Source organism: Colletotrichum abscissum (genome assembly GCF_030869225.1).
Source record: "Colletotrichum abscissum strain IMI 504890 chromosome Unknown Scaffold_6.1, whole genome shotgun sequence".
NCBI lineage: Eukaryota > Fungi > Ascomycota > Sordariomycetes > Glomerellales > Glomerellaceae > Colletotrichum > Colletotrichum abscissum.
In genome coordinates, this window is record NW_026850503.1 from 872,156 (window position 1) to 885,241 (window position 13,086).

Sequence of the window (13,086 nt, forward strand, 5' to 3'; positions counted from 1 at the left end):
GGTGTCAACTTTTCAATGCGTAGGAAGATACTGCCGTCTTTGCTCAGCACAGAGCTCGATTCTGCCTACAGTCTAAGCGCTTGAGTGACATCTGCGCGCATGTCAATCTCGGACGTGCTCGTGGGCCGAAGTGTAGTCACTTTCGTCTGTAATTATTGGCCACTATCTTTTGGATTAGTTTTGGTCCAATGTTTCCGCGCCTTACACGCGCTCCGCCATGCCGCTTGCGACCTCCTCGTACTGTGTAGGTATTGTGAGTAGCAATGCCCCTACGTTGCTTTTTCTACTGAAACGACGTTAAAAATACAAACACTACTACAACTGGAGTAAACCTTGTGAGTTCTGGTGTGCACGGCCTTTGTAGTTAAGCTCCCGGAAATCAAGACGGCCAACCTACATCGTCCCGGTCCCGGCCCCGAGAAGGTTGCAAGTGGAGTACTGTCACGTAACAGGGATAGTAATCGCACCTCACGAAGTGCCCGTTACGTACTAAATCACGTATCTATTTTAAATATCGTATATATAGACCTTTTCTTTTTATTTATTTCTATTTTAATAATTAAGCTATTTTTATTATACTTCGTATACCTATTATTATATATTATAACTTATAATAATTATAAGCCTAGCTCTTAATTAAGACCCTATACTACGATAATATACTTATTAATACGATTTTTATAATTTTTTTAAAATAATTAACTTATTTATACTTATTTTAACCTAAGCTAAATTAATTAATTATAATAATTAAATTAAATAGTTTAATATATTTTATATTATAAATAAGAGCGTCGGGGTTTAGAAATACGTTAATTTAAACGCTCTAAACTCCGACGTATTTTTTAACCCCTCTATAACGCTTATTTTATTTTTTAAATTCGGATAATTAGTTACGACCCGTAATAAAAAAAAATTATAAGCTTATTAAGCTTATTATAAAGCGTTTAAAAATAATTAAAAAAACTAAAAAATTCTTTATTAATAATTTTTAAATATAACTCTTAGTACGAACTTTTTAACTTCTTTAAGTATAAGTAATTTATAGAACTAAGCTAGGTTTTTTTTTATAAAACTAATTATATTATTTATTTTATATAAATAAATCTATTTTTATATTATATTTGTAAAAAAGATTTATATATTCGAGAGTATTTAAAAATAATAAGAGCTTAATACTAAATATAAGTAACTTATAGCTTATAAACATAATATTATTAATACGTATATTAAAGTCCTCGCTTAGTAATTAATAAAATTAATTAATACTATACTATATAAATACGTATTTTAAAAAGTTATTAAGAACGGTACTAAGTTTAGTATATAGCGAATCGTTAAATATTTAAAATAAGAATTTACGCCCCCCGAATTAGTAATAAAAAATACGGTTCGAAAGGAATATTAATAAACCCTTAATAAAGCGAGGACCGGAATTAACCCCTAACGTTAATATAAAAAATAATAGTTTATTTATTTCTAAACTAAAATATATAATATTTTAAAAATTAGTAAAGAGATCGCTATATTTAACTTTTTAATTATAATTAAGTTTAAACTTAACCCTATATAAGGCTAATATATATATAAGATGTTTAGTAAATTAATAGCTTTTAGAACGTATATAAGGACCCTTAAAGAGATTATATATATATTTAACTTAGTAATTTAAAACGTATATATTAAATAACTTTTAAGTTAAAAAAGGGCTTACTTTACTTTTACTAAACGCTCTAACTTAATTAATAATATAAATAATAAAAATAACGCTATATACCCTTATAATTACGTATACTTATAGTACCCTATAGCGTATTAAAAATTAAAATAGGTACTTATAAACTAAAACGCTAATAAGTTATTAATATAAATACTAAAGAGCTATATAAAAAAAGTCCTTACTATTATTAAATTAAGTAAATAGAAATTATTTTATAATAAGCTTAAAAAAGCTAGTTAGTTAAAAAATAATAAAACCCTTAAAAAACCTAGGTTTTTAAAAAGATTTTCTAACTAACTTATAGCGAGCTTATTAATAAACTAGGACGAGGGCTACGTAATTACTATACTTATAAAAAATTAGGACTTAAAAATAAACGTAATTTTTAATACCCCTATAAATAGCACTTACCCCTTTTTTTTAGAATATAGTAATAAATAGCTATAGAGTAATATATTTAGTTAATAATAAGAGCCTATTTAAACCTAAGAGTTACGTACTATTAAATAATAATAACTATATTAAATTAAAAACTACTATACTACTTATTATTATACATAGTATTTATATTATAAAGGGCGTCTTAAATAGACTTAAAAAAAAAGAACTTATAATCTAAAGCTTTAGAACGTCGCTTATATCGAGGGATTTTATATTAATATAGTTTTAAAAACTTTACTAAATAAAAATATACTCTAATACTACGGTCTAAATTATATTTTATAATAAGGAATGCTTTATAAAAATACTATTAAAAAATAACTTATCTAAAAAAATAATCTAATCTTTTTCGAATATAAGCTCTTTTAATTCTATCCTTTTTTTATAAACCTTAAGCATATCTTATAAAGCTTAGTTAGTATTATATTATTAATTAGCTATAAAGAATTCCGTTACTTATATTAACGTACTTATAAGAGGTCTAATAATACGCTCTTTTAATACTTTAAAATAAGTTATTTTAAACTTAATACTTTTCGTTAATTATTATATAAGACTCGAAGTATGCGTATTAAACCTCTATTATAAATTAAGTATAAAGTATATATATTATTTAAAGCTAAGATAATAGTCTTAAAAAGACTACCCTTGAGAAAAGCTTTATAGCTATAATACTATTTGTTTTAGTATTCTGCCTTTGCTAGCTGCTCGGGCGATTCTCGATATCCTTTACACAGTATTAATACACGGTATCAGTAGATACTCACACTGTCTCAGTAGACTAAGCTATAATACTATATATACTAGAATTTCTTCTATTTCGAACTATTTCTTAATAAATAATAATATATACTCATAACTTCTAATAAATATAATAAGTAGCTTAGGGGGTTCTTTTTAAAAATTAAAATAAAAAAAAAGAAGTATTTTTTATATTATAAAGCCTTAAGGTAGCGATTCGTTATTAAAAAAGGACTCTAATTTACTTTTTTAAAAATAATAATAAAACTACCCTTTTAATTATAAATATTAAACGCGTATATAAAACGTAATATAATAAGCTAAGAATTAAAATAAAACTTTTACTTTTATATATAAAAAAAACTTATAAGTAATACTAAAAGAGTAAGTTAATTTATAATTACTAAAGCTCGTAAAATACGCCTTTTTATAAACCTCTCTATAAATTTATAAAATAAAATAGTACTAATAATAATTTTTATTTATAATATTACCCCACGGGAAGTTAATAAAATAAATTCGCCTATTATAATAAAAATTAATTAATAAAAGTAGTATTAACGTTAATAATAAACGGATTACTAAGTACGGGATTCTAAACTAGTTACCCCGTATCTTAATAGTTTTTATATATATAGTTACTAAGTATACCCTTTTTATAAGGATTATAAAAGGAGTATATATTAAAAAGAGTTTAAAATACTTCTCCGTAAGTATATAAGATACTTAGTTAGATATATATTAAAAACGTATAACTTATATAAGGTCTAAGTACCCGCACTTAAGTAAGTATTTATTACGAGGAATATTAAATTTAATAAAGAAGTTTTTTATAATCCCGTATATAAAGAATAAGCTATTATAAATAAGTAAATAAATTTAATAATTTAAAAAATATAAGAACTTTTTAATACTAATAATAAGCTAGTTCGAGTACTTAGAAAAGTAAATCTAGATTTCGGAAATACTAATACTTAAAATAATTCTATAATTAAAAATAGTATTATTATTAGATTTTTAATTATTTAGGACGCTAAGTAATTAATAAATATACTTTAGGGTATAATTAATAAAGCTAAAGAGGATAATATAATCTTATTATTATTATTAATTTTTAAAATAACCCCCTTATATAAGCTCGGGGGTAGGAGTAAAGAAGGGAATATAGTAACTAAGTTATAAATAGCTCTACGTAGTTTATAATCCTCTTTACGAGCGCTTATATATATTATAAAAGTTCTTAAGCTTTTAATTCTTAATAGTTCTTAATAAAATACTAAAATACGTAATAAATAAGGTACTAATTATAAAAAAGTAATTCTTAATACTAAAATTAATATTAATAAGGAACCTTTATAATAAACCTTTATTATTATATAAAAATAGAGCTTATAAAAACTACTTTATTAAGTACTAAGTAAAGCTTTATTAGGTTTTAAACGTTTAAACTGGGCCCGTAGACTTTTATAATACTTCGATAATAATATTTTTATAATACTCTTATATTTAAATATAAAAAACGGTAATTATTATAACTATTTTTAAAACTACTTTTTCTCTACTTTTATACTTAATTAATAAAAAGCTATAAAAAAAAATAATATAAAATATATAATACTTTATTAAATAATAAAAGGAATAGTTTATAAAACCTATTTAAAGCGCTCTAGAGGAGTTTAAAAACTACGACTTACTAAAATTAACTTTTAAAACTTATTAAAAAAGTTTAGTAATATTAAATATCTCTTATTATAATTATAAAAGCTATTTAAAAATATTATAAATATAAAAATAAAAAAGCTAAGGGATATTAATATATAAAAAAAGGTCGACCGTAATCTTAAATAAAGGATCTTATTTTTATTAAAATAGGTATATATTTATAAATATAATATTAATAACGAGGTTAATAAAATAAAAGTACGTATATATATAAGGGGGGATATATAACTACTTAACTCCTTATAAAATACGTACGCTTTAATACTTATTATAAAGGCCTTTAGGCTTATAATAATAATAGCTACCTAATTTAACTTTAAAATAGACTAATATAATACTATTAATATATTCCTTAACGCGCCTCTTAAAAATAAAAAGCTAATAATTATTAAATTTTTAGAGGGATATAAGGTTATTAATAAAATAAATAAGCTTTAACGTACTCTATATAGCCTCTAAGACTCGTTAATTCTCTAGTTCTAAACTTTTATTTTTATACTTCGTAATATAAATATAATATATAGTTACGAAAAGATCTATATTTACTAAACTATAAATAGGAAAGTAATACTAGTATTTTATATTAATAATTTTATTATTTTATATTATTAAAACGACTAAAAAGCGGCTTAAGGGATCGTTAATAATATAAAAAAATATATTAACCTTAAGGAAAATAGACTAATTAATTACTTTTTTAGAGTACGGATTCTATAAAACCGTATTATTTATAAAATTTATTTTATTTATAACGTATATATTAAGTAAGTTATTAAGTACTTCGACCTTATAAATTTACTATATCTAGCTACCCCTTTTTTTTAAAAAGAGTTTAAACTAAACGAGGGGTAAGTAATAAAGGAGGAAATAAAGAGTTATTAAAAAAAAGTTAGGAGTATATTTTATATAACTATTATAATTAAACTAAACGTCGCTTTTACTTATTTATAATTATTATAGTTCTTAACTAACCTAAGCATAACTTATATTAAAATAATTAACTACTATATTTAATATCTTTATATAATAAAATATTTTACGCTCTACTATAATAATATACTAAGTACGTAATTATTATTTTTAATTAAAAATACTAGTTTTATAAATAATAAAACAATACGACGATTATCTTAAGGATATATAATATTCCTTTTTAATAACCTAATTTAATAAAAATTAGTACGCTAAGTAACGGTTATAACGTTAATTACTAAAGCTAAGCTTTTTTATTTTAAAAAAACTATAAAAAAAACTATAGCTCTAAAGCGCCTTTTTAAAAACATTACCCTTAACCTAAGAGAAGTATAATTAGTTAATTATAATAATTAGTAAATAATTTAACTTATCATAAAAAAAAAAAAGAATAACTACTTAACTTCGCTATATTAATATATAAAATATATAACTAAAATAAGAGCACGCTAGAAATAGCTTTAAAGTTATTTATATATTAATAAAAAATATATTAATAAATAGACTTATTAAAAACTTTTTATAAACTAAATTCGAACATTTCTATATACTTCTTAACCTCTATAATACGTAAAAAGCTATTATAAATAATTAAAATAGTTAAAAATAATTAATTTAAGCTATATTTAAAAAAACTTAATATTTAAAAATAGATAATAAATAGAATTTAGAGTACGGCCTAAAAGCCTAAAATAAATAAAATAAAAACCTCTTATAACCTAAAGGCCTAAATTTTTAAAATAACCTTACTTTATAGGGTATATATATATAAAAATAAAACCTAAGCTTATATTTATTATTTAAACTCCTAGTTTACGAAGTACGTAATTATTAAGAGTATAGTATTATTAAAAAAGAGGGTTAATATATGCGCTAAAAAACGTATTTTATATATTTTAAAATTTATAAAGCTAAGAATAGTAAGGGTAGCGGGGAGCGCGGGAGTTAAAACGACTGTTAAGTTAATAATTTAAAATATAAAAGTAAATAGTATAATAAGAAGTTAGTTATAAATAATTATAATAAATATAAAAGAGGACCGGGGGCGCGGGTTAAAAAAGTCCTCTATATAAAAGCTAATATAGTTCTTATATAACTTCTAATTATTTTATATTTAATAAACGATATTATAAAGCTTAGTAATATCTTATTAAAATTATAATTAAAAGTGCGCTTTTTAATAATAAAAAAGGATAATATATTTATAAAAAAGGGAGCGCTATTTATAATAGCCTTAGTAAGGGCCTAGGTTATTAATTATAAAATAACTAATATATTAATATACTCCTTAGCTAAATAACTATTAAAATAGTATATATACTAACTATTACTTCTTATAAAATAATAACTACTATTTTTAAAATTAATATATTAAAGGGCTATTTTAAAATAGGGTAAGTACTAGATCTCTCGTTTTTTAAGAGCTTCTCTTTTAAGCTTTTTAAGGACTAAGTATATATTAAATAGGCCTAAAATAGTAAAAAGAACTATACTTATTACGGGGGGTACTTTTATTTCTTAGTATTTTTTTTTATTTTTTACTACTTTTTTAAAAAAAACTAGCTTTACGTTTTTTAAATTTTAAAATAATATTAAATATAAATTCCTAAAATAATAAATATATAATATACCTTTTTTAGAGGGCTTATTATTTAAACTAATTTTATTTTTATTTTTAAATTTTAAAGGGGGGATAAGTAAAAGCTCGTTAGAGCTCTTATTATTATTATTTATTTTATTATTACCCTTATTATAACTACTAAAAAGAGCCTCGAACTTAATAAAGTCCTTAGTATTTTAATTAATAATTTTAATATCCTCTTAACTAAAAAAAGAGAGCTTAATAGCTAGGCCTTAATAAGTAAATAAGAAGTCGTAAGGGGGAGAAATAACTTAAAAAGGGTCGTTAATATTATTACTTATCTAAACTCTTAATAAACCGCATAATATATATATAAAAAGTATTATAAAAATTATATAAAACTTATTATTATTTTTAAATATATTAAATATTTATATTTAAAATAAAATTAATAAACGATTCGATAGTATAAGCGCGCGCGCGTAATAAACGGGGGTACTTATAATAACTACGAAAAATTAAAAAAAAAAAGAAAAATAATAACTAAGTAATACTACGAGAATTTAAATATATATAAAGTAGCTAAGTAGCCTCGCCCTTAGTAATTTATATACTAAAAATAATATAATACGTACTACTTTAAGTTAAAATTCTATTTATTTTAAATAAAAGAATATATTTATAATAAACGCAGTTTAAAAAATGTATATCCCTTACGCTAAATTTTTTTTTATTTATATTTAACTAAATTAGGCTTTTATAAAAGTATTTAAAGATTTTATTTTAAGTATAATAGCTCCCTAGCGGTAGTAATTAGGGGGTATATTACGTAATAAGGATAATAATCGTATTTTATAAAATACCCGTTATATACTAAATTATATATCTATTTTAGATATCGTATATATAGACCTTTTCTTTTTATCTATTTCTATTTTAATAATTAAGCTACTTTTATTATACTCCGTATGCCCATTGCTACGTGCCATAACTCGTGACAAGTACTCCAGGTCGGCATAGCCTACAATAGAAGATGATCAGCAGGCATGGTAGACATACCCGCGGACAATATAAATCCTCAGTTCTGTGACTTTAAACTACTATTCCCAGGACCGGAAGCTGCGAAGAAGTTACTTAGTCTATACAGAGACCCACCACATGGTTTTACTTCAAAACCTTAGCAGCAGTCAGCCAGTCTCACGGTCGACGATATACTCGCCAGATTGGACCATCAGCACAAGTGTTTTAAGCTTTCAAACATGTATCTTGCCTATAACAACACGTACAGCGCCCAACGTTCTTTCGAATTCAAGGCGGAAACGGAAAATAAGCAAGGCGAAAACTCCAGTCTACGCCACGGACTCGCAGTGTTAGCCTAATGCATCCTAATAGCAGCATGTACTTCAAGCGCTCCAGGGCGGTTTGAGAGTGCGATTTGATGTCGTACCGGGCTCGGCCCGGTGCCCCCGTAATAGGATCCTATCAATAGTCCTCGCAGTGGAGAAACAAAAGTTCCTTGCAGGCTGTTGGCTGGTGTGTTCGTATTTATACTATCCAACTTGTGGGAGACATAAGTAAGCAACTGGACCTGTCTCCTTTTCACGGCATCATAGATATGCCACATGCGCCGACCTTTCCTATATTTCTTTTCTCACGAACCATCACTTGAAGCTTACGTCTAAGATGTCTCATTCTTCAGTTGCCGCAGCGCCCTTCTCACTTCACCCTGCTCTTTCATCTACTCCAAGAGGACATCAAACTCGTGACAATGATTCGCTGCCGCAAAGGACCCATGGAGTTCGCGAGAAAATGCTTTTGCAGCTCCATGGCCAGAAGATTCGCATTCCCGACCTGGGACGGCTGATGGAAGATTGGCCGAGAGACCAGAACCCACACCTCGATGCTGTAGACAGCAAAATTCTGCAGATCATCGAGAGGTAAGAGGCCTTTATAGCGATGATCGGGATGTCACTGACCAAGCAATAGTCACGCAGTCAATGATGCCGTTCGTGGTCGTCTAACTAAGGCCATGCTATCGAAGCAACTGACGGGCTGGTACCCATATGCTTCGTGCGATAGAATCGAAGCTCTCACTTCCTTCCAGGCCTGGATGTTCATCGTCGATGACATGCTCGACCAGTACTCGCTCATACATAAGTTCGACTTCGCCTCGCTGCATGTTCTTCTGGCCGATTGCCGGGACTTCATTAACCGTAGCCTCGGACTCCTCACTATATGTACCTCTGAAACCGGTCAACCACAGTATCGGGATTATGACGCCGTTGTATCATTTGCTGAGTATGCTGAAGCTGTCATGAAGGCCAACGGGGACAATTACAGCTATCGACAACGCATCGCCAAAGAAGCTACTGCCACCCTTGACGGCTATCGACAAGAAGCCGTGAACCGGTATGCTGGTCGAGCCACATCGCTCCAAGAATACCTCGGATACCGCGAGGCATCATCATGCATCATGCAGGTGGCCGTTAACCTCGAGTTCGCCAACGGCATCAGCCTCCCCGAGGAGGTCATGGCATCCCCAGAAATGCGCGAGCTGTACCGAGCTGCTGTTGCCATCGTCTGGATCGTCAACGACATTGTGAGTCTGCGCAAGGAACTCAAGGAAGGTTTCGTCGAGAACCTTGTTGTCTTGCTAGCCAATGGAGATGCGCAAAAGGGGCTAGATGGTGCTGTGACTCGATTGGAGCACGAAGTCTCTGCGCTCAACGACGCCGTCAAGGCTTCTGCTCGCCGCTTCGATGATACGCCATATAAGAATCACGTCACTCTGCTGGCGAAAAATTGCAAAAAATATGTGTATGGCGAATTGGTTATGGAGGTAAGCAAAACTCAAGCCATCAATCCATGTGCTCGAATCTGACCGCGACGCGAAACAGTATGAAGACCCCCCGGTACTGTCTTTCGGACATCAAGCCCGATGCTGAAGGCGGGTACACGTTCACGGTTGATTCCACGTCGGAGGAGAGCTGATCTCTGTATTTCGTCGCGATGATGAACATGAGCAAGCATATCATGCATGGGTGTTGAGGTTCTGCAATTTGAGTAGAATTCTGGGCTGGTTGACGATTCTTGACTGAGAGCCCGGTCACTCTGTATGGTAGAATTTCATCTTCGCCAAACCCCCTCAAATCAAATCCAAACACGCACTATCAGTATGAGTAATCATTGAAGCTGCACGCCAATCCTCGCACATTCATCCACGCATGGCGTGATTCATGGCCATCCAATTACCAACCTTTGCAGAATCGTGGGGTTCTCCTGTGATACTTCTGACTGTCGTCGATCAAGGTTTGAACGTCGGTATCGGTAAGTTATCTCAGCATAAGCTTTAATATCTCCAACGTGACGTACAATGGTTCGGTATTTCTTGCATATTGCACACTTTGTCTTTCATCGGTCGATCGATGGTTCGCTTTCGCTTAGGACACGCCTTAGAGCGTTCACCATCCACTAGAGAAGCGGCTTCACATGCTGTATCATTGTAAGTTCTACCTCACCGGAGCTGACTTGTCCGCGGACCGCCTTTCAAAAATTCCGACGGCCCGCCCGGAGCGTCCGGTGGTCCCGGTGTTCCACTCACGGCCTGCCAGCTTGACCAGCTGGCTTAATACGGAGTAGAGACGTGTGGGTAGCTCTCACACAATTAGGTTAGCCTTTGGCTGATTTCTTCAATTGTAACTATAGTCGGTCTTCATAGGGCGAGTGTGCTCAGCGACAGGGATTCGGGATCGTACCTCCTGCCTAGTGGGGTGTTGCCTGTCGGGACAGGTTCGAAGTATAATAAATTAACCTTCAGACCAGAAAACTCGCTATTAATCTCAGTTCTCAAGTAGTCATTTCGGTATCAGAATGCCTACTCAATTACTCGAAAAAGTGGGTTAATACCGCTCTTCGTCAGGGAAAGCTTCCCCTTTTACCTTACCTTGGGTATAGAAGCCAACACTAAGGCAGCACTTTTAGCAACTAGCTCGAGATGCTTCACTAGGGTTGCTCTTAGATACCAAGAAAAAGGCACTTCCACCCACCCTAAAAATTACACATGCTCTCAGAACCGGATAGTACAGCAAGCATCACTTCTCATTTCACGAGGAGTTCCATATCGATTTCATACAGTTTCCACAGTTCGCTACTTCACATCTACTTCCGCTTATAAGTAGCGCCGATACGTAAGTTCTTATAGATAGGCAAAGTAATCTATCACAATTCCATGCCCAGAGAGTAACAAAAGCTCTAAGGCAGGACACAAAAGCTATGCACAAAAATAGCTACAAAGCAGCACCACGAACAGCGCTAACTATAAAAGTAACTCACGGCGACGCCTATGGCCCAATTGCTCAATAGAACTGCAGTCACCTAAGCACCTTATTATAATAGAATGTTAAGCAATAAGAAAACAAACTCTATCTAGGTCAAATAATTACCGACACAGAATAGACCCATCAAGATACCCGAACTTAGTTTCACAATTAAAGCAAGTCGCATCATTCGCAGTTATTATAGAACTGCTTTCCATCAATTTAGCCACCAATCGCTTTAAGCTATTTTCATAAGTCAGTCGTGCCGTTTCCCTAGGTACTGATCTAGCTAGACGTGAACTCACGAATCGTCTTTAGAACCTTAGTCCCGAACCAGATAATCGACCAATCCAGAATTGCCCCGAGTTTTGGCCTATAAAGCTTTTAGCTGCGCGACTCTGGTTAGCAAGAAACGCAAGACCTACCATAGGTATAACCGAACCTGCAGTCACCGGCTAGCAGATCAGTAGCAGCATAGTCAACTACTGAGTCGGTTTTATATTAGCATGCGCAGTAGTCGTGCATATCAGCCATAGAAAAACCCCTCGCGAGCGTTAGCGACCTTAAGTTACGAGTTTTCAAAGGTAAATCTTAAGAACATACAGAAAAAGGGCCACGGCAGGAAGAACGGAGAAACGCATATTAAAAATTAACTATGATCGATAAAATGCGATAGACTAAACCAAGGCAGGTAGTAAAAATACTTAATCGTCATAGAACGTACTTAATAGTTGCCTTAGAATGACTAAAGAGATGCATCAAATGCTACAGTGCATCAAATGTTACAGGTTAGAATTCCGGCAAAAAGCGGCTAGGGACTTATATACTCTATAGAATAGCGAAGTTACGAACCCCGCGAGTTCCGTTCGCAAGCAATCATTATATTAGGCGTAAGTTTGATTACATTCTCATAGTAACTTACAAGAGTCAGTGCCTTCGCTCAAAGTTCTGAACTAAGAGTTAGAAATATTCCACTAACAGAAGCTGCCACTCCAGTTCGGGAAGGCGTGCCGGAATCGCAAACGTTCTGGAATCAATCAGCTGACGTAAAAATATACTGGCTCGAACCCATACCCGAGGCTCAGTACCTTCAGCATGGCTCTCGGTACCATTCATCGGAACATCAACTATAACCTTGTCGGAAACTGGAGTAAGTACACCATTAAGAAGGTTCCCAGACTTAGAATATTGCTGACCTTTTCCAGGACTCTGACTGTGCTCCTTCAATGAGATGTCCAGGAGTTGAGGCCCATATGTTGAGTACCCAGGCTCCAATCGTGAACGTTTAGCTTCCCCGCACGCCTACAAGGTTGTTCAAATTGTTAGCAAATTTTAATGTAGTGTAGAAGCATCGCAATGCGTCTGGCTGTTAATAAGACGCACTTTGAGAGTTTATGGAGACAAGAAAGGAACAAACGTGCTTACGAATCTTATCAACTACTACATAGCGTCAATATGTATATACGTGCTTTTTGGGTAAGAACGAACTGCAAATCTATCCGACCCTGTCCTTTTCATCCACCTACTTTATGAATGGATTTGAGATAAAGTTGGAGTCGGCAAAAGACTGGAGACGGCTGAGACATCCTGGC

The 13,086-nt window shown here is 31.3% G+C and overlaps 1 protein-coding gene across 1 annotated transcript; it reads left to right on the forward strand.

Annotated features, from left to right (window-relative positions):
* Positions 1 to 8,861: 8,861 nt before the first annotated feature.
* CABS01_03286 (terpene synthase family protein) lies at positions 8,862 to 10,059 on the forward strand (the record flags this gene model as incomplete). The annotated part of the gene is made up of 2 exons (XM_060536663.1): positions 8,862 to 9,115; positions 9,165 to 10,059. 2 exons carry the CDS (start codon positions 8,862 to 8,864, stop codon positions 10,057 to 10,059), a joined length of 1,149 nt encoding a protein of 382 aa, XP_060392582.1.
* Between the last annotated feature and the right edge of the window lie 3,027 nt (positions 10,060 to 13,086).